This window comes from Candoia aspera, chromosome 7 (genome assembly GCF_035149785.1).
Source record: "Candoia aspera isolate rCanAsp1 chromosome 7, rCanAsp1.hap2, whole genome shotgun sequence".
Lineage (NCBI taxonomy): Eukaryota > Metazoa > Chordata > Lepidosauria > Squamata > Boidae > Candoia > Candoia aspera.
This window is the reverse complement of record NC_086159.1, coordinates 17,344,525-17,367,057: the sequence shown is the minus strand read 5'-3', so window position 1 is coordinate 17,367,057 and position 22,533 is coordinate 17,344,525. Positions and strand designations below refer to the sequence as shown.

The window sequence follows — 22,533 nt, the reverse complement described above, 5'->3', positions numbered from 1 at the left end:
ATAGCGCTACAGTTCTGGAGTTCCTTACCACAAGATATTCTTCCTCCCTGATGGTTCTTGACAAAATGATTGTGTTTGGATGTGATGGAGGAATTTATAATTGATGCTAGTCTGAGCTTAGCTAACATAACTGGAAAAAAAAAAGGAATGACACAAAACTCAGGCTGGATCAGATGACTTAATCACTTACTTTAATCATAGTATCTTGAATAAATTACCAATTGCAAAGGCTGGGCTCACACAACATGTCAAGCCAAAATCATACAAACTATGTTTTGGTTGAGCACAGCTTTTCACAACCTGGATGTGTTCCAGATCTATTTATTTAAACATCCAGAACTTTAGGCAACGGCCATGGACGCTGAGGAATTTGGCCATCTATGTAGAGCATGCCCAAGTTGGAGGAAGCCTGGCTTAGTGTAAAATGTTTCACTCATTGCACTAAGCCAGATTGTTTTAACTGGTGCACTGAATTGTCTTCAGTTGGGTGGGCTCACAGTGCATGTTGAGGCATAAGACCATAGGTTGATTGCCATCATGGGTGGATTGAGAAGTAAAGTGTATTTTGTACCCCAAAACTGTGGGTTATATGATTACAGCAGTTTTTTTCAACCTTGACAACTTTAAGATGTGTGGACTTCAACTCCCAGAATTCCCCAACCAGCCCTGGGCAATTCTGGGAATTGAAGTCCACACATTTTAAAGTTGCCAAGGTTGAGAAACCCTGGACTACAGGATAAAGGGCTTGCGAAGAAAGAAAGATTAGTCATCCAGATGGAGAAAAATCTGAAAGTTCCAGTGTTATCCTGGTGTAAAGAATGCCACAGGCCTAGTGGTCCAAAGGAGGAAACTTGGCACCAGCAAATGGATTGTAGTCAATATCCAAGGCAACTTGAAAGAGACAGATTTCCCTGATAAGTATATCAAGATCTTGTGGCCATTTGTACATTGCCTAGAACAAAAAAGAGTTAATGCATTTTCAGAAGGGAGGAAAGAATGAAGGAAGGACCTATACACCCAGAAATTGCTGGACTGCGCAGGTGCAATGTTAGAAGAATTCATTATGTACTAATAAGTTAAATAGAAATGCAATACTACAGCAAAGGAGTAATGGCAAACTATAGCCATTTACCTCCTGTGCCTGCTGAGACGGGCTAAGGATTAGGCAGTTTTAAGTCCTCTGCTCTTCTTCAGTTTTTAAATTGAATGACATGAATTTGACAAAGCTTGAAATAGAGCACCTCTCCCCATTCTGGAGACTCCAGGTGTGTTAGGCTTCATCCCCAATTCCTCAGTTCACATGGCCAACTTCCCCTTTTCTCCTCTGCATCTGTCACCACCAGCGTCTTCTCTGACTGTTTGATAGAGATCTTTACACTTTCCTATAGAATTGAATGACATCCATTCACCAGATGGATTAATGCACTGTGTTTAGCTACAGTTTGCTGACTAAAGTAAAATTAGCTATGTTTATCCAATACATTAAGCCAGGATTTCTCAACCAGGGTTCTGTGGAACCATAGGACTCCACAAGAGGTCATTAGAGGTTCCCTGGGAGATCATGATTTATTTAAAAAATTATTTCAAATTTGGGCAACTTCACATTAAAGAGGTAAGTTTAATTATTTTTTAGTTTGAAAACACTGTTAATGCATATATACAGGCCTACACATGAAATGGCTATAATAATTTTGTAACTTCTGGCCCATATTTGAACCTGAATGTGCAGGGGTTCCCTGAGGCCTGAAAAATATTTCAAGGGTTCCTCCAGGGTCAAAAGGTTGAGAAAGGCTGCATTAAGCTCTAAATCATATTTTACAAACCACAAGATCTGGGTTCACACAATACTCTAAGCAAAATTCAAACCCAGTTAGGTTTTGATTTAGTATGTGGGTTCAAACATCACATTAAACTGTGATGCTGTTTCTTTAATTTTGGCTTCATGTGCTATGTAAATTCACATCTATGATTTGTTAATCATAGATTAATCCAATATATTTATGGCTTAACTAACAAGAGCATCTTGTTCAGTAAATCATGGTTAAGCAGTAGTGAGCATGACTGTATATGTAAGCACAATTACTTACACAGTAAGAACTTTTTATGATGTTGTAAATCTTATTATACTGTATTGTTACAGTACAGTGATATTTGTACAGTATTGACTGAAGATCATCAACACTCTAATGTTTAGATAATTATCACTGTTGAGGATAAAGAAAGAAAAAAGTATTATATCAATATTAATGACAATTTAGGATGTCAGTGTTAAAGAGCATAAGATTATTTGGCTTTTTCATCCAAAATTGAATATAACATTAAAAAAAAAACACTTCTATACCGACTGCATCTAAGTATTTGTTGTACAATAAAGGTTTTGGTCTTAAGCTATTACTTAGTATAAGTTCTCCATTGTACCATTACTTAATATTTTTTGTACATGTTGATCAAGGAAAAAATATATAAACAAAGCAAGTTTAACAACAATTAAAATACCAAAAAAGAAAGAAGAAAGACAATGACTTTCTAACTTCCCTCTTTCTGAGCATCTGATTTACAATGTTTGTAAGAAAGGTTTTTTTAAGAATACGTTAATTGGCTCCTCTCCCCAAATGAGTCTTAGCTGAGAAATGGCTTGTTCTTGCCATTTAAACTACAATTCCCAGAGTCCCTTGGGAAAGGACAGGTATTAAAATCATTTAAGGATAAAGGGCTCAGTTGTCCTGCTTCTGCCAAGGGGGTCTTAACTGATACAGCAGGGTGTCAAGGATCATTTACCTGCTCCTCCTTTGTCTTGACAAATGTGGGTTGTAGACAAAGACTTTTAAAGCCTATTTTTATTCTTATTCTTTCCTAACCTCCCGGTTGTTGCTAAAAGGGTAGTTTGGCTGTGAACCATGCAAATATCCTTTATCCCATTGGCTGCCTCCATCTATATGGTAAGTGTGTTTGAGGATAACCCCCCCCCCAAAAAAAATTAGTGATTATGTTTTAAAGGAGCTTTTAATGAGAAGAACAGGTTGTGTCTAAAAGTCCTTTCTAAACTTCGTCGCGTATCATGTTGAATGTTGTCCCATCTGTTATTTACTTGGAAGTAAGCTCTATCAGATGCAGGGGGCTTTACTTCTGGGAAATGTGTGTCTATCATCCTTTTTACCACTATCTCAAGTTTTCCTTTCTCATTTAGAATTTAGTTTTGCATATCTCACCATTCTTTGTGTGATAGGACCACAACTCTGAGGGCTAGCTGCCTATTTGGATTTTAAGAGGCCTATGTGTTGTGGTCGTTCGCACAATGGGTACTGTGAGGAAATGTAATAAAGCAACAGATTGCTTACCTGCCCGCCCCCACATGCAGGATACTTTCTACTACTCCATGTTATTGTTATTTGGGAGGGGGGGTTGTTGAACACACTTCCAAATAAAGCATTGAGTTGCAGCCACCCATCCATTTTATTTTCTAAGAATACTTATTCATGGAGCCCATTTTGGATCCAGAGGTATTTTTGGAAGTAAAGAAATCATTTTTGTTTTAATTAAAAGAAGTACTGAAAGATATAGAAGCTCACTTGTGGCAAGGAGTCTTGTGAACATCAAAGGAGGGATACTTGCAAAACCTTTAGTGTCTCTGGAGCTTCCTTAGGGACCTTAGAAGTAGGCTGTTGGGTTGCCATGTCTTTCAATTTATTGTCAGTTCACTTACTATGTTTTTTTATTAACCTCTAAAGCCTATCCAGTGTTTCTCAAACTTGGCATCTTTAGGATGTTGGCTGGGGAATTCTTGGAGTTGAAGTCCGCACATCTTAAAGTTGCCAAGTTTGAGGAACACTGGCCATTAACTATGTCATATCCCTGGAAATATGTTAGAGCAGAAATAATCTTTCCCCCAATGCTTGAAAATAATAATACTCAGGTGAGAATTAAATAGAATGATAATAATGCAATGGCAGTTGCCAATTGGATGGTAGCTCCAGAGACTATAGAAATTCACGCACACCTGGTAAATAATAATTCCCAAAGACCATATTTAGAATGGTATGAAATGTTAATGGCTAACCTTAAATCACTTTTTTATAAAGGAACACAACAATGCCTTAGAAATTGGAGTATAAAAAATAAAAATTGGTTTGATCAGGAGTGCACTCAGATGAAATGTGCATACAACAGGGCTTATAGAAATAGTAAAAACCTCCCCACAGAGGACCAAATATATCTCTTAAAGAACTTAAAAACTCAGTATAAATCTCTCTTAAAAGAAAAGAAAAAATCAGCACTGCAGGAGTCCTGGCAGAAACTTGTCCAATCAGTCAGTATGAGAGACTCATCCCTTTTCTGGTATATTACCAGAGGGCTGGGAAAATCGCTGACCCCTCCATCTAATCAGGTAACAACTCAAGTTTGGGAGGAATATTTCAGAGAGTTATATGTAGACCCAGCCAGCACTGAGAATGAGAGTCAGACTGATCTGGAGCAAGTTCAGAGTTGGCCACCAGTTTCGGTCCAAGAGGTACGCCGATTGATCAAATCTCTTAAGATTAACAAGGCTCCAGGTGCTGATTGTGTTATGCCTGAAATGATTAAAAAGAACTCCAGTTGGTGGGCACCTCTGCTAGCATCTCTGTTCACATTTATAGACCAGACTGGTCACATCCCAAGAGACTGGGGGTTGGCAATAATTGTCCCAATTTATAAAAAGGGTAACAAGAATGAGCCATGTAACTACAGGCACATTAGCCTTTTGAGTGTTGTTAGTAAGTTATATGGCAAACATTTAAATCTCAAATTACAAGACTGGATTGAGACAGAGGGCATAATCCAAGATGAACAGGCAGGTTTTAGAGAAGGGAGATCAACAGTAGATCACATACTGGTACTACACCATCTTGTACAAAAGTATACATACAAAAAGAAATCATCCCTCTTTGTAGCCTTCCTTGATTTTAAACAAGCCTTTGATTCAATATCCAGAAATGTCCTTTGGGAAAAACTAAAAAATACAACTATTGATAGGTGCCTTCTCCACCTCATGCAGAAATTATGTTCCAATTCCACCTTAAGAGTGAGGTGTAACCCTCTCGGGACCCTCTCTGGCATAGTAAATGTGCAGAAAGGAGTGCAACAAGGATGTATTCTTGCCCCCACCCTTTTTAATCTCTATTTGAATTCATTCGTGGACCTCTTACATAACACGGATACTCATGCACCCAACCTAGCACAGCGCAAAATTCCAATTCTCCTATATGCTGCTGCTGCTGCTTTAATTTCGCAAACCCCCACTAGACTGAAAAGAGCAATTGCAGCAATGCTAAAGTACTGTAGACAAAACTATTTGGTTCTCAACTTTGACAAATCAAAAATTTTAGGTTTTGCCAAGAGAGCTAGGCAGCATTCCTGGAAAGTAGAAGGGCATAAATTAGAACAGGTCAATGTATTTAAATACCTTGGGGTGGTCTTCCACTCAAAAGGTACTTGGAATGCACACCAGAACTACGCAACGCAATCAGCCCTCAGGTCAACAAACGCCATTAAACGTTTTTTTTATACTGGCGGAGGACAATTAGTACCTGTGGCTTTAAAACTTTTTGAGGCCAAAACTTTGGCTCAAATTCTTTATGAGGCACAAATAGGGGTTTATATGAAGAAGGTGCTGCAGGAAACAGTCCAAACAAAATTCCTGCGATTAATTTTGGCCACACCCAACGGTACATCAGATGCCCAGTTAAGGCTCGAGACAGGAATGCCGTCAATTCAAGTGAGGGCCTGGAAGCTGATGATAAGTTATTGGCTAAAAATCCAATTTTTCCCAGTTGGTTTAACTCCTTTAGTCCTAGTAGATAATTTCCCTTCACCCTGGAAGCAGGCAGTAGAATATAAGCTGGCTTCGTATGGACTCCCTCCTCTATTCTTAACATAATTAGGTGATGATCAAGCCAAACAAATAGTCATCCAAAGAATGAAGGACATGGAGTTCCAGAATGAACTTAATAGGCTCCCACAACATAATGGAATTTGGATAAACGGGGGCGTATGGGAACCAGCAAGATATCTCCTAAATTTAACATTTCCTAAATTGAGAATCACATTCTTTAAAGCCAGATTCAATGTTCTCCCATCTGCACTACTCCAAGGCAGATACAACAAAGTCCCCACAGCTGAGCGAATCTGCCCATGCGGTGAAGAGGAAGTAGAAACCATTTTACATGTACTGCTACACTGTAAATTTTATAGGGATATCAGGTCAACTTACATTTTGCCCCTAATAGAAAAACTCCCTGGGTATCCAGATAATTTGTACGTGAACTATCTACTTTAAAACCTGAAGTAGTGAATGCTGTATCACTATGTGATATATTTTGTTAGTTCGTAGTTTATTATTGTATTTCTTGATTGTACTTTTTTTTCTTCTAAATTTTGTTGGCCATTGACCTAATAAATATATATCATTATCGAGGAACACTGGCCTATGCAGAAACACAGGCATCCTCATAGATAGGGAAGGTCGGCGGTTCGAATCCACGTGACAGGGTGAGCTCCTGTTGCTAGTCCCAGCTCCTGCCAACCTAGCAGTTCGAAAACATGCAAATGTGAGTAGATTAATAGGTACCATTTTGGCGGGCAGGTAATGGCGTTCCGTTTAGTCATGCTGGCCACATGACCACGGAAGTGTCTATGGACAAACGCCAGCTCTTCGGCTTTGAAATGGAGATGAGCACCACCCCCTAGAGTCGGACACGACTGGACTTAATGTTAAGGGAAACCTTTACCTTTACTTTAAGAAAGCCTCAGTCCAGTCCATCCTTGCTGGCTGGGGAATTCTGGGGGTTGAAGTCCACACATCTTAAAGTTGCCAAGGTTGAGAAATGCTGGTCTAGTCTGTTCGTAACTGTGGTCTTGTGATAATCCTATGCATTTATTTCAGTCAGTTTCAGGAGACTTTCTTTGCATCTTGCTGAGAAAGTCCTTTCTTTCTGCAGCTTTGTTTCCCTGGCTGTTAAAACAGAGAATGTCCCAAGATACATTGCACAAATTGTCTCAGACCAGATCCAAATAGTCAGCAAATTAAATTCCTTGCCATCGATAAATATAGACTATGTATAAACGGTACCCCAGAACACAAAACAAAAAGGAACATAAAACTTGGAAAAAAATAGCAGAAATTAGTAATGGAAGGGAGGAAATTAAGCTTCTCCCAGGATGCTGAGTACAGCTGTTTGCCAGCAGTGAAATTCATAGCCAGGTATAGCTACCTGTGTTGGAAAAGCAAACCACAGAATTAGTAGTCTAAGAATGGGAGTTGGAGCACTAAGTTGGTAAAGCTGCTATGAATACATTAAGTAACTTTCCATGCAGAGTAACTTTGTTTGACCTAGCTAGAAGATGCTTCTAGACTCCCATGGAACACCTTTTCTCAATTAGATTTGCTGGAGGGCAGTCCCCATCTTACTCATCTAATAATTTAATAATAATAATTTATTAAAGTTATAAGCCACCTGATTCCCAGCAGAGATAACAAACCCAGATGGAAATGAAGAGGAAAAGGGGCTTCAATCGTCCTCACCAAAGGCCTGGGCGAAGAGCCAGGTCTCCAGGGCCCTTCATAACCTCAGCAGAGTGGGGGCCATTCAAATCTCAGGGGGAACCTCATTCTAGAGGGCAGGTGCTGCTACAGAGAAGGTGCATTTCCAGGATCTCAATAAATGTCATTGTTTAATTGAAGGAGTCTGGAGCGTGCCAACCCTGCCAGATCAAACTGGCCAAGCAGAAACTATGGGATACAGACGGTCCCTCAGGTAACCAGGCCCAATGCCATGTAGGGTTTTATAGGTAGTGAGCAGCACCTTGAACGGCACCCAGGAGGAAATTAGCAGCCAGTGCAACTCGTGAAGCAGAGGTGTTACATGGGCATACCAAGGCCTGCCTTTCATTGCCCATGCTGTTGTATTCTAGACCAGTTGAAGCTTCCAGGTAGTCTTCAAGGACAGTTCCACGTAGAGTGCATTGCAGTAGTCCAGTCTGGAGGTGACAAGGGCATGAGGGACTATCTGAATCTAGTACTGGATCCTGTTGAAGAATACCCAGTGGGCAAAAAGGCAGGATAAAAATCATAGAAGTCAACAGCTCTTCCAGCTTATTTTTAATGATGAGCTTTATTTCTCATTTGCATAAACCAAAAGGAATGCTCCTTAATCTTTTTCTTTGGGATGAAGAAGAGGCATAAATGGATTTCAGAGCCAACTTTGTAGATGGACTTAAAAGTAAATATTTAACTTAGATCTGCTGCTCTTGGTGGATGCCTACAGAGGATGGCTGAGTTCTCCATGAGAACAAATGGAGGTAGGAATGCTGAGAGTGAAAATCATAAAGCGTCCTCTGTTGTGTGATCACTAACTTGACCAATCTGACATAACTGGCTGTTTTGTTTCATAAAGGACAGCTCCAATTCTGGGAAGCAACTCACAAACAAAACTGACTTCTGTCATGACCCCGTTGCAAGGCACAAAGAGCCTCACAACGTGGATCATGATCATTAAGAAAGAGAGGAAGGAGATAATTAAATCAGCGCTTAAACCAAGCACCCAAAGCACCCACACCCATGGAATCATATGCAGATGAATAGAAGGACTTCAGATAAGCAGTGATAAACCGCACCTGGTGCCCTGGAGGACACACCTGAACCAGGAGGACAAGGACAGCAACCGGGAAAACGCCCACACAGCCATCAAGAAACCCATCAAGGGGAATGGGGACAATGAAGGGTGGAGGAGCACAGGACCCCGCAAGAGGGTATAAACAGGGCACCTCACCACCGCACCCCCATTCCCGTTTTTCTCTCTGTCAGTACCGTTTCAATAAACCGGAAATCCTTAATCCCTATTAAGTGAGTCCGTGTCTTATTCGGAGCGAGGCTGACCCTGGCATAAAAACGGGAATCACAAAAAATTTTTTACCTAGCACCAATCCAACCAGCTTGTGAGGGACCCAGCTAGGTATGAAGAACCATGGAGCACGGCAACGCAACCACTCGGCACCCGGCGGAGAAGCTCCCCTCCCCTCGGGAGGGATGTGCCTGAGGTCCTGGTGGCGCAACGCCCAGGTAAGTATGGGATCCAGCTCGGAGGAAGAGGAGTGGGGGGGGGAACACCCAGGCGTCCCGTGGCCAGCGGGCCGCGGCGCGCGAGATGGGGGGATCCCCTCTAGGTTCGCCCGAGACCCCGGCGGGACCGAAGGATGGACCGTCATCCATGACGACCAGAGGCGAGAGCGAGTGGAGAGCCGAGCACACTGGCGGGAGTCTGCAGACGGCGGCGAGGCTGGACGCGCTGGAGGAGGGGGTGCAAGCGATACGGCTGCTGCTTCAGCAGCTGACGGCGACGCAGGAACCCCGCGGTGGCAGCATCGTGGAGGCGCACCTGGACGAGAGACGGCAGGATGACCTCACGGGCGGCAGCGGCGGCTACAGCGGAGCCCGGTCCAAGGAGCCCACCTGACGACTGGAGGCGCACCTGGACGAGAGGCGGAGCGGCGACCCAGCGGGTGGCGGCGGCTACGGCGGAGCCTGGTCTCAGGAACCCACCCAACGACTGGAGACGCACACGGACGAGAGACGGGGCGATGACCCAGCGGACGGCAGCGGCTATGGCGGAGCCCGGTTCCAAGAGGTCACCAGATGGACAACATCCCACCCTCCCACCCTGTCGATGAGACGACCTACTGGCGAGGAGACCCAGCGAGAGACGACACCGACACTGCCAGACGCCTGGAGCCGATTCGACCCGCACCAGCCCCCACGCAGCACGCTGCACGGCCCAGATGTGACCTGGAGCCAGGCCAGAATGGCAGCCAAGGACTTTGGCATAAAGTTTGACGGGGACCCCTCGAAACTCTCCTTTTTCTTGACAAATGCGAGATACTACCTCGAAGAATGGGGTCCCTGTTTCAGGACTGAAAGGGGCAAAGTCAATGCCCTCACCATAAAACTAAAAGGACGGGCCGCTGATTGGTACGTCCAATTGTGCCAATCAGGCGCCCGGGCGCTGCAGGACAGCACAGAATTCCTTCGAGCGCTGGAACTGCACTTCAGGGACCCCCTGGAGCAAGAAAGAGCAAAAAGGACTCTGAAAACGCTACGGCAAGGACAGCGCTCCGTGGCAGAATATGCCATGGAGTTCCAAGCCCTAGCCGGAAAAGTGGAAGTCTGGTCTCAATCGACCCTGATTGAGAAATTCAAAGAAGGACTTAACTTGAGCACTCTGTCGCAACAACCCCAACTCCCTGAGTGGATCCGGCTGGCAGGGGAAGCAGAGGACGCCCACGACACGTTCCGCCAAGCCCAGAGGGAAGCACAGCAGGCGGAGGCAGCGAGACCATCATGGACAGCGGCAAGGCCAGGGAAGGCGAGATCCCAACCGTGGAAGGAGGAACGGGACCGGCGCTTCGCTAAAGGGCAGTGCTTCACGTGCGGCAGGGACGATCATAAGGCGGCAGCCTGCCCCAAACAGACACCCAGAGAGAGCACGCGGAGGGCACCAGCCGCACCAACCCCAGCGCCAAGAAAGCGACCAGCAGCGAGGGGGGAGTATCGAGCCAGACATTTCCCCTACAGCTCACAGGAGGAGGGAAGCAATCCCGACGAGCCGACGGGAAACGCCAGCCACCTGGCCTAATGGGCGCCAAAGGACAGGTAGAGAAGAGCAACAGGCGCACCAACAGAGGGGTGAGTGAAGAATGCCCCACCCTCTATGTCCGTGTCACCCTCACCCATGGGGAAAAGACTGAAAAGGTCTGGGCACTGATTGACTCTGGCTGCTCTAAAAGCTTAATGCACCCAGACCTGGTAGCCGTGCTTAACCTCCACTGCTATCCACTTCAGCACCATTTGGTGTTTACTCAGCTTGATGGATCAGCAGCGGGAGGGGGCCCGGTCACCCAATACACCAGCGAAACCGTGCTACGGCTCGGCAGCCACGAGGAAAAATTGTCTTTCATCGTGGCACCGGTGGGGCAACCCCTACTGATACTAGGGATCCCATGGCTCGTGCAGCAAAACCCAGTCATCAACTGGAAAACCAGAGAGATCAAGTCTGCTGACGGGCGCTACCAAGCACCCACAGGGGACAGGGTCCCCCGGGCAGCAATGGGAAGAGCAACGACGACCTCGGAGCACAGAGAGACGGCATTGCCAGACGGCCTGCCACCAAACTACGCGGACTTTGCAGACGTCTTCTGCGAGAAGGAAGCGGACAGACTCCCCCCTCACAGAAAAACAGACTGCTCCATCGAACTGGTCCCAGGGGTGCCTCTACCCAAACCCAAAATATACGCCATGACCCCAAGGGAGCTGGCAGCGTTAAGGGACTTTATAGATAAGAACTTGGCGAGGGATTTTATCGAGCCTGCAAACTCCCCAGTAGGAGCGCCGGTCCTCTTTCGCGAGAAAAAGGACAGGTCACTGCGGCTCTGCCCAGAACAGCATCTGTATCCAATAAAAGCCCACTGCCCCTAATAAAGGACATATTGTCCCACCTGGCAAAGGGCAAGGTATTCTCTAAACTAGACCTAAGGGAAGCCTATTACCGCATAAGGATACGGGAGGGGGATGAGTGGAAAATGGCCTTCAACTGCCCATTGGGGTCGTTTCAATACAAGGTGCTACCTTTTGGACTGGCAGGGGCACCGGGTGTATTTATGCAATTAATCAATGAGGTCCTGTGTGACCACCTTTTTAAGGGGGTGCTGGTTTACCTCGATGATGTGCTAATATACACTGAAACAGAGCATGAGCATGAACGGTTGTTAAGGGAAGTGCTCAAGAAACTTTGCAAGGCAGAGCTGTTTGCCAAGCTCTCCAAGTGCGAGTTTCACAAACAACAAATTGACTATTTAGGGTACAGGATTTTGGAAAAAGGGATTGAAATGGACCCGAGCAAGGTCCAAGCAATACTGGCGTGGGAGCGCCCACGCACGAGGAGACAACTTCAAAGTTTCCTCGGTTTCACGAATTTTTACCGGGGGTTCATCCCGGGGCTGGCAGAGATTGTACTGCCCCTGACCAACCTCCTAAAGACCAAGGGCTTGGGGGACACTCGCAAATCGAGAAACCTGGGGACGGTGCTAAACTGGACAGCTGACTGCCAAACGGCGTTTGAGAGACTAAAAAACCTGTTCACAGCTGAGCCAGTATTACAACACCCCGACTCCACCAAGCCTTTCGTGGTGCAGGTAGACGCTTCTGACTTCTCCATCGGAGCTCTCCTACTCCAAAGGGACTCTGACAACCAGCTGAAACCCTGCGCGTACCTCTCCCGCAAATTCTCCGAAACGGAGCGGAGATGGCACGTATGGGAAAAGGAGGCGTTTGCAGTGAAAGCAGCTCTGGAAACATGGAGGCACCTGCTGGAAGGGGCAGCCTGCCCCTTTGAGGTCTGGACAGACCACAAGAACCTGGAGGCTCTCAGCATGCCTAAACGCCTCAGCCCGAAGCAGGTGCGCTGGGCACAGTTCTTCAGCCGGTTCAATTTCACCCTGAAATTTATACCGGGCAGGAAGAACTTCCTGGCAGATGCCCTCTCCCGATGGCCACAGGATGACACGCAAGCCTCAGACATCGTGGGGACGGTATGGACCAACAAACAACTGGGCTGCCCAGCTGTCACGCGCAGCCAGACGAGGGATCAGCGCACGCCAGCACGAACGCAAGAAAACGAACGGAGCCGCCATTCAATTTCACCCAACTGGCAACAAAGACTCGCACAAGCACTACAAACAGATACATGGTTACAAAACAACCGACACCTTGTATCTATCAAGGGCAGCCTAGCCTGGAAAGAGAAAGTCTTGTACGTACCAGAGTCACTGCGGGGGGAAGTTTTAAACCGATCACACAATGACAAAACGGCGGGACATTTTGGGTTCGTAAAAACCCTACACTTAACAAGACGACAATTTTGGTGGCCAACCCTAAGAAAAGACATTAAAGACTACGTCGCCACCTGTCCCACATGTGCCACCTCCAAACAGAAGGGGGGGAAACCTCAAGGGCTGCTGCAGCCAGTAGCCAGCCCCTCTCGCCCCTGGGAAGAAATTTCCATGGACTTTATTGTAGACCTCCCACCCAGCCAAAGGAAAACAGTCATCTGGGTGGTAAAAGACTACTTTTCAAAACAGGCACACTTTATCCCTTGTGCGACCATCCGCACCGCGCAACAACTGGCACGCCTGTTCCTGACACACATATACAGGCTCCACGGCGCCCCCTGTCGGTTGGTGACCGATAGGGGCACACAGTTCACGTCAAAATTTTGGAGGGAATTTTTAAAACTCATTGGCACCAAACAGGCACTGTCCACTGCATGGCATCCACACACAGACGGATCTACGGAGATCCTAAACTCAACCCTTGAACAGTTCCTGAGGACATTCATAAATTACCAACAGGACAACTGGGTGGACCTGCTACCCTTTGCAGAGGTAGCCTACAACAATGCAGTGCACCAGAGCACTGGCCACACCCCATTTAAGGTGGTCTACGGAAGGGACTTTGTGCCAATACCAGAACTACCTCAACCTGATGCCCCACCCTGCTCACCAGACGACTGGGCGGCACAACTGGTGACAACCTGGCCAATCATCCAAACGGCCCTAGCAGACGCACAAACCACGTACAAGAAATATGCGGACAATCACAGGGTGGAGGCACCAAACTACGAAGTGGGAGATAGGGTCTACCTCTCCACTAAGTTCATAAAAACCTCACAACCCTCGAAGAAACTGGCACCGAAATTCATCGGACCTTTCAAAATCACAGAAGTGATCAATCCGGTGACATTCAAACTGGAACTGCCACACAATCTACGACGGATCCATCCGGTATTCCACTGTGCCTTGCTGAAACCAACAAGTCCATCCAAATGGCACACGGAAGACCCACCACCCCCACCCATCATGATTAGATAAACAACAGCATTTTGAGGTACAGGAAATACTGGACTCAAGAAGACAAAGGGGTACTCTACAATACCTCGTTAAATGGAAGCATTTCCCACACCCAGAGTGGGTCCAGGCACAACACGTCTTAGCAAAACAACTGACTAGACGTTTTCACGAGGCATACCCAGAGAAACCAGCACCCTAAAGACATCTTCGGGGGGCAGCATGTCATGACCCCGTTGCAAGGCACAAAGAGCCTCACAACGTGGATCATGATCATTAAGAAAGAGAGGAAGGAGATAATTAAATCAGCGCTTAAACCAAGCACCCAAAGCACCCACACCCATGGAATCATATGCAGATGAATAGAAGGACTTCAGATAAGCAGCGATAAACCGCACCTGGTGCCCTGGAGGACACACCTGAACCAGGAGGACAAGGACAGCAACCGGGAAAACGCCCACACAGCCATCAAGAAACCCATCAAGGGGAATGGGGACAATGAAGGATGGAGGAGCACGGGACCCCGCAAGAGGGTATAAACAGGGCACCTCACCACCGCACCCCCATTCCCGTTTTTCTGTCAGTACCGTTTCAATAAACCGGAAATCCTTAATCCCTATTAAGTGAGTCCGTGTCTTATTCAGAGCGAGGCTGACCCTGACACTTCTCCCTTTCCTTTTCCTACCCTGTTTAGTTACTAACTAGTCACAACATAAATATTCCAAGAGGGATTAGCCAGCCTTCCTTGAGAAAATGAAATGGAAGTATCCAGATGGCATGGAATAAAAGGGCTGCATTTGACTGACAGGAATACCAGGTGCATTTGTATTGTGACTCCTCTTGTATTTAAAATTGACTTCTTTTTCTTTGTTTTGTTTTATTAAAACTGTAATTAAGCAGCCTCTTTTGGAAAGGTTTGGAAGGATTTGGAGGGTTCACGCAGCCCTGGGCCTTCTGTTTTTACACTCCTGGCACAGAGAATAGAAATTCTGTCTTATGACATTGCTGTGTGTCGTCCCCGCTGCCAATGGAAAGCTCTTGACTCTAGTTGTGTATAAAATCGCTTGTGAAATACTGATTCTCCTGCATCATAATGGCTGAAATGCCTTTCACTTTCTCAGTCTTGATGGGTTTTCCCTTTCAAAAGCAAGACTGAATTTATCCCAGGCGTCCTTCAATTATTGTACTACAATGTGTTTGCTGTTTCTTAGGATAGCATTGTGCAATTCAAATAGTAGTAGCTGTCTCATTCCCTCCTAACTGCTCAGCAAGCGCTTTGCAGGTGACTAAATGTGGCTCTTCTGTGCCCGTATGATTCCCTTTTACCCCATGGAGTCTCTTGCCAGTTACCAAAAGCATCTGTTACATCTGGAATTCTAAGTGATGAGATGTTTCTTAAGAATACAAGTAGTCCTTGTTTAGTGACCACAATTGGGACCAGCAGCTCAGTCGTTATGCGAAGCAGTGGCTAAGGGAAGCTGCAACTGTGCTTATGATCTTACTTCAGCTTTCCTTGGCTGTACAGACCTGCGAAGGTCTTAAATGCGAGGATTGGTCATAAAGTTACTTTTTCATCACTGTAGTAACTGCGAACAGTCACTAAACGAGGATTACCTGTATTTTTAAACGATTGCACAAACTTGCCAGTGGATTTTTCCTTGTCCACTGAAGTCTAAAACATATTCACTAAGCCTTTTGTCCCACCTAATTTTATTTTTTAGTTTCTTTTAATTAAAAAATGAATATGATGTTACCGTTTTGTGAACCTAAGCCCCAGCCTCAAGCAGAACTTGTTATTTCAATGAAGTTTCTGGGTCCTACATAAATATAAACCTTAGATGCGTTCTTAGAAAACAACATGGTGGCTTACTGAAGCCCAGCCAGACTTGTCTGTCTGCTGGTAAATGCATGCTTAGAGATTAGCCACCATGTCCACCATTGTGTGAAATTACCCATCATGTTGTGAGTGATTGCTTTATATTCATATCTTTTGTATCTTTCTCTTTTAGTTAAGGCATTAGCTTAACAGTTATCAGACAGTCTTGGAAACACAGCATTAATCTTCCTTGAGAACATACTTTTTCCAGAGGACCTGAATCATTATATTTTATTTTTAAATCATTATCTGAGGCAGAAAATGTCATTCTCTTTTCTTAAACTAAGACACACAAATGAATTACAAGTGGAAAAAAAAAGCAAAAACATTATAAAACTATGACAGAGTTGTCTTACTATGGCATTGCATTCATGCAATCAAATAACTAAAGCATTTCAACATCAGCCCACATAAAGTAAATGTGTAACAGGTTTATTTGAACCACATAATAATCAGAAGCGAATGACCTTTCCGTTTCTGATAGCGGAATGGCTTTGGCATCAGTTCCCTTTTTTATCCCTTCTAATCTCATATTTAATCACTCAAATCTCATGTTTGAATGAAATTTATGAGCAGATAGCATGGGATAATCCCATCTTGTTTCCCAAACTGTAAAATGCTGTTATGCTAAGTATCTTTATCACTGTGTGTCTGTGTGTGTACCTTCCAGTCAGGTTTTTTTTTAACTTCTGGCAACTGCCTGGACAAGTCCCTGCAGTTTTCTTGGCAAGGTTTTTCAGAAGTGGTTTGCCATTGCCTCCTTCCTAGGACTGAGAGAGAATGACTGGCCCAAGGTCACCCTGCTGGCTTTGGGCCTAAGGCAGGACTAGAACTCACCGTCTCCTGGTTTCTAGCCTGGTGCCTTAACCACGACACCAAATTGGCTCTCATCTTTATCACTGTCTACAGTAGTATACTCCTAAGGTTGTTTTCTATACAGGTAGTCCTTGGGTTATGACAGCAATTGGGACTGGAATTTCCATCACTAAGCAATGCAGTTATAAAGTGTGACATCACGTGACTGCATCACTCAGTAATCCTGGCACTCCCCTTTGCCATTGTTGGGCGAGGATTGCGGGTCATTAGCAAGGACCTCCTCACAACTTCCTGCCAGCTTCCAACAAGCCAAGTCAATGGGGAAGTTGGCAGGAAGTTGCAAGTCCCAAGTGTCTGACAAGCAGGCCGGTGGGCAGGTAAGTGGCTGCTGCTGGGTGGGGGAGGGTTCAGGATTAGCCGGCGTGGCATGAGCAGAGTGTGGCTGGCTGCTGTTGGTTACACAAGGGTGTGCGGGTGGCAGCCACAGGCGGTGTGGTGCTGCAGGTGCCATAGCTGGGCTCCTTGCGGGAAAAAGCCGTGGGAGTGCAAGCAACTTACCGGAGCGACTTGTGACCTTCCCTGCCGGCTTCCCAATGACTTTGCTTGTGGGAAGCTAGCAGGGAAAGTCGCAAATGGTGACCACCTCATGTGGGATGCTGCAACTGTTGCAGGTGCGAGCCAGTTGCCAAGCACCTGGATCATGATCACATGACCGGGGTCTGGGACAGCTGGAACTTCGAGGACCAATCATAAGTACCATTCATTAAGTGCCGTCGTAACTTTGGTCACTGAACCAAAGACTACATTCAAATCACACTCTCACCACTCCTTGGAGAATCTGTGCAGTGTTTTTTTTTTCTGTCACTTTCAGTCTGCCTATCTGAGATTCACACTAGGAATGTATGTTTACACCCCTCATTTTACATTCTTCCTTGCCCTGAGTCCATTGATACGGTGTTACCAGATTCCCCAGCCAGCATAAGGAATGTGGGGTACATCCTATCACCTTCAATTTCATTTTTTTCCCCCAGGAGTTCCTTTAGTTTTATTGGCCTTTGGAATGAAATGCTTCTTCTAACTGCAGAATGCTTAGCAATTTTCTGAACTGTACTGTCCTATTTCATCACAATGCAATTGTGCTTCCTCTCTTAGAGCACACTGTCATGGTTTGCAATGGACACTTTATTTGTTTTGTCCAATTTCCATTTATTTCATTCAATGGTTTAGAAAGATTAGAAAATTCTCCACAATGTACAGTACAGTCCTGGCACATGGATAGTTTATTGTATAATAGAAACTGGGGCACCTACAAATGCCTAGAAAGGTAAAAGAAAAGCATGTAGGCTCCCTAAGTGAAGCAATGGTCATAGTTTTGGAAGTGATCTAAGACAGGGTTCCTCAACCTTGGCAACTCTAAGCTGTGTGGACTTCGCCTCCCAAAATTCTTTGCTTTGCTGGCTGGGGAATTCTAGGAGTTGAAGTCCGCACAGCTTAGTTGCCAAGGTTGAGGAACCCTGATCTAAGAACTTTAAGAGCAAAGTATCTCAGAGTACAAATTGTTTAAGAACCATCACTGCAGGTCAGTTGGTCCCAGGCTTCCCACAAAAACTTACTCTTGCAGTCTTCCAGAGTGCCGAAATGGACAAGTTAAGTGGAACACAAGAATGGCAGCCATTGCCTTCTCAAGAACAGCTGCCTGAGAACTTTGCTCCTTCTAAGCCATTGGACCTTGAAAGGTGGAAAGAGGTAAGGTTGCCCTTCCTAATATTTTTAAAATATGTATTTATTCAGGGGCATCCATGGAGTGTGAGTGTGCCCAAAAGATCAAGATGGAAGCCATAACTGCAACTGAAGTTTGCCCCTTTTTACATGCTTTGCACACATGACCCATCAAAAAATGGCAGAGCTTCAACTGGATGGTTGCATCCACCATTTTTTTGACTCCTGCTGGACATCCTTGGGTTTATGTATTTACTAGGCTTAAATGCTACTCCAAAACTGATTTTGGGTGGCTTAGAGACCTGAATGCACTAATGATTAAAAATGTAACAGCATGACTAATGTACAAATATTAAGGAACGTTCCAATTACATACAACAACTTATGGCAACCACTTAGAACAAAGTCTGTACACCAAGAAACTGTCCTTCAGCCATCTGGTTTCTGTCTTCTCCCATCCTCCCTCTCCCCATTTAATAGGTCTCCATCAAGCTAGGCTGTTCCCATTTCTGTGGTGGCAGTTTGGTGATGATGTGGTGGTCACTGCAGCTCAGTGTGTTGTGGATCTCGATCTGTAAGCTATACTTCATATAACTTGCTTGGAGAGGAACCAAAAGCAATTGAAGAAGATGCCAGGTTATTTGCCTGATGAGATAATAGTGGTAGCTTATGGAGTAGCATGAGTAGTAAGAGTACATACCGTTTTTGACGTGTTTTTATCAGCACTTCTGATCAGTGATGTCATTTCCTGTTTCCTGTTATGTCACAAATGTAAACAAAGCCATGGAAGTGTGGCACAGAGATATGACGTGGCCGCCCCCCCGCGGACCCCCCCCCACGTGCTAGCCAAGCCGCATGGTCAGAAGTACAGGCTTGTAGGAAGAGGCTTTTTAAACTGCAAGCCCTCAACCTCCTCCAACCCCACCCCTACATGTTGCCCAAGCCGCATGGCCAGAAATTCAGGCTTTGAGAAAGAGGCTTTTTAAACTGCAATCAGAAAAAAATGGTGTTTTAACCTAAAAACATTTCTTTCCCTATCACTGAGGAAAATAAGTAAGTACCAGAGCCTTTTTACTCACACTATGCAGAATGCCCAAGCAAGAAAGGGACCTCATGGCCGGCAGGAAGTGACTCTCCCTCCAGCTACCTACTGGGTGTCTATGGTTTTTAGCTTTATGGAAGAGAGCTCTGAATTTTAAGTCTATGCTTTAACCCCAGCGATGGCCAACTCAGACAGGGAAATAAATAAAAGGGCATTTAAACCTCAAAACGGGGTTGCATATGGGAAAAGCCTTTTTAAAGTACAAGATGTTTTCCTTTAGCAGAAACAGGGATCTGGCAGAGGGGGAAAAGACAGACTTTCAGTGTACAGCCAGGAGGGCTGTGATGCAACCCAAGGTAATGGTGCCCATTTATTCAGGCTGGGGGGGAAAGCTGTTTTTAAAATCACAAAGGTTTTCTAAACAGGAAAAATGTTCAGGCATGTTCAGGCATGTCCCAGGCAGGAGAGGATGAGGGGTGTGTGTCACACAGCAGACCTACTGCCCAGAATAGGTCTATGTCAGACAATTCCCTACAGCTGACAGAATAAGTACCTGAGTGCTTTTGAGAAATAAAACCCTACAGTTTGAAGATGGCAAATGCTGATGGAGATTTGTTTGAAGGAGATCTAACTCCAAAGCCACCAAAATGAAAATATAGAGCAAGGAAAAGACACAGAGCTCCGGAGAAATGCACCATATTTGATGAGAATGCTCAACATGGCTTTCCACCACTTTGTCACTGCAGATTTTGTTAGGCAGCAGATGGTGAGTGCTATGCAAATATTAAGAAAAGAATATTTTGATTAGTTGAAACATCCAGTCTAATTCTAATTTTTTTTTTTTAAGAAAAGCCCTGGTCTCAAGACACCACTATGCCTCAGATTCTGAAAGCGTGTAATTAAAATAGTACATCATTGTGTCATGGGCTGCCTTCAAGAAAATGACCAGATGGATGCTTCCTGTGAGGCAGACATTGTTAAATACATATGCTCTAGAATATCCCTGCCTGAGACTCTATGGGTCATTATCAACATCTCAAGCAAGCTAGGTAAATTATATTTCACACGTGATACCTTTGGCGAACTCAAGATCATCATGCAATGTATTGAGAAGAGTCCTAACCCACTGGATGTAATGGCAAAAATTGGGTGGTTGTTAACAGTTTCTTGTAAGTAATTTCTGTTACTTTCTCACATACAAGTCTCTTCAGAGACACTGGTAATTCTGCGCCAATTTGCCATGTCATATCCCTGCACCACACTTCCTGGTGACGTCAGCAACACGTGGCTTTGTTTGTTTACATTCGTGACATAACAGGAAACAGGAAATGACATCACTGATTGGAAGTGCTGATAAAAACATGTCAAAAATGGTATGTACTCTTACTACTAGCACGTGCAAAAAGCTGGCTGGGGAATTCTGGGATTTGAAGTCCACACATCTTAAAGTTGCCAGGGTTCAGCCTGTGAGTGATTGAGGGGAGGCTGGGAAAGAAATGGAAGAGCAGTCATAAAAAATCAAGAGACAGCAGTTAGTTGATAACTTATCATGTAAATGGCAGTTTAATCCAGGTGGAAAGAAATCTGGGAGAAGCATTTCAATCATTCAAAGAGATTCTATCATAATGAGTAATTATAAATGAGGCTGAGAAATTCCTCCTACAGTTTCCAAGATTTCAAGACTCGCACTGAAGAGACCTTACTGAAATCTGTGTCATTCTTGTTTCTTTGTTCTTGTCCAGCTGTGTTGGCAAGATCAAACTAATGCTGTAAGTACTGAAGGCGGCATGCCTATTTGTTGTGTGCCTAACCCACAGCAAGTGCATTTGAGGCAAAATGCTGCTGCTGCTGCATGCTTCTCACATTAAAGTGGCTCTAGCATAGCTCCTGATCAGGTGCCCTGCAGATGTGTGGCGAATTCCAATTTCTAAGAAGGAAGCCTTGGAATTCTGGGAACTCTGGCTAGAAATTCTGGGAGTTGCAAACCTAACAGGTGGGAAAGGCTGTTCTAAGCCCATGACAGTTAACGATAAAAATGTATTTCCTAATAGGTTTCAGTCAATTAATTTGGCTATTATGTTATTGAATTTGCTTGGTAGCACCTCTGCAAGTTTGGGGGACTTTTCTCCAGTGTAAAATTCCTTTTAAAATAAAAAGGAGTGTCTGTTCCTTTTTATCTATTTTTTTTCTTTTGAATTTTGTGAGCCACCCAGAGTTGTATATGAGTGGGCAGCCACATAAACTGAATAAATAAATTTAAATTAATGTTCCTTATCACCATTTCTTTGGTTTTTTTAATTGCTATCTTAAAAAGTCATTTGGAATGTAAAGATGTTGTCTAGGTTTAAAGGTCACAATATTTGTCGCTTGTATAGTTTTATTTGGCTTGTGTATTGTGTGAACTCAGCCAGTATGGATTGTTCAACAAACCGTGGCTAAAACCAAGTCAGAGCAGATCAAATCAAAATGTTGTTACAGTCATTGACCAGAAATCCAACAAAATAAATAAAATCTGATCCATAATGAAATATTCATCCATTTTTAGATGTAAACAAGGTTACCAAGGGTCATTCTGGTTGTTGATGGAAGCCTTCTCATGGCAAATCAAATATAGATTGTGCTATCCGTTACTTACCTGGAAGGGTTCTTCTCATATCATATTTTATATCGGTGATTCTGGAGGCCCACTAGCATGTAGAAAGGCCAGTGGCATCTGGACCTTGGCAGGCATCACCTCGTGGGGAATTGGTTGTGCGAAAGGTGGCTTACTGGCAAGAGGATTGATGGTGGCAGAACCAACACACTTACTGGGCCAACTGGAAGATTGATGCTTTGTTCTGAAAGAGTCCTACTGTGTTAATGTTAATTTGTGTGCCTTATAGTTACCTTCTTGCTGACAATATTTCACAGGTGCTTTTTCGGTTTCTCTTGCTTAGAACCTGGGCCAAGCTTTCTGTCTGCACCCAGCCTAGAAGAGTGCAATTCCCATGGAATGCTGGTGTTTGGTGAAAGTGGCCTTGTTTGGTACCCCTGCCTGGCTGAAGACAACTACCTTGACAATAGGCAAGTATTTAGCACAGGTGCTGAGTTTCCTTGAGGACATTACCAAATGGGCTGCATGGATAGGATCTTGTGAAACAAAAGGAGGGTT

General features: G+C 44.7%; 1 protein-coding gene across 1 annotated transcript in view; it reads left to right on the top strand.

Moving 5' to 3' along the window:
- The first annotated feature begins 18,259 nt into the window (after positions 1–18,259).
- OVCH1 (ovochymase 1) overlaps positions 18,260–22,533 on the top strand; it is a 51,535-nt gene continuing 47,261 nt past the window's right edge. The window contains 6 exon segments of the mRNA XM_063308693.1: positions 18,260–18,367; positions 18,821–18,863; positions 18,866–18,914; positions 21,997–22,139; positions 22,142–22,168; positions 22,319–22,445. Coding sequence (XP_063164763.1) covers positions 18,260–18,367; positions 18,821–18,863; positions 18,866–18,914; positions 21,997–22,139; positions 22,142–22,168; positions 22,319–22,445 — 497 coding nt within the window.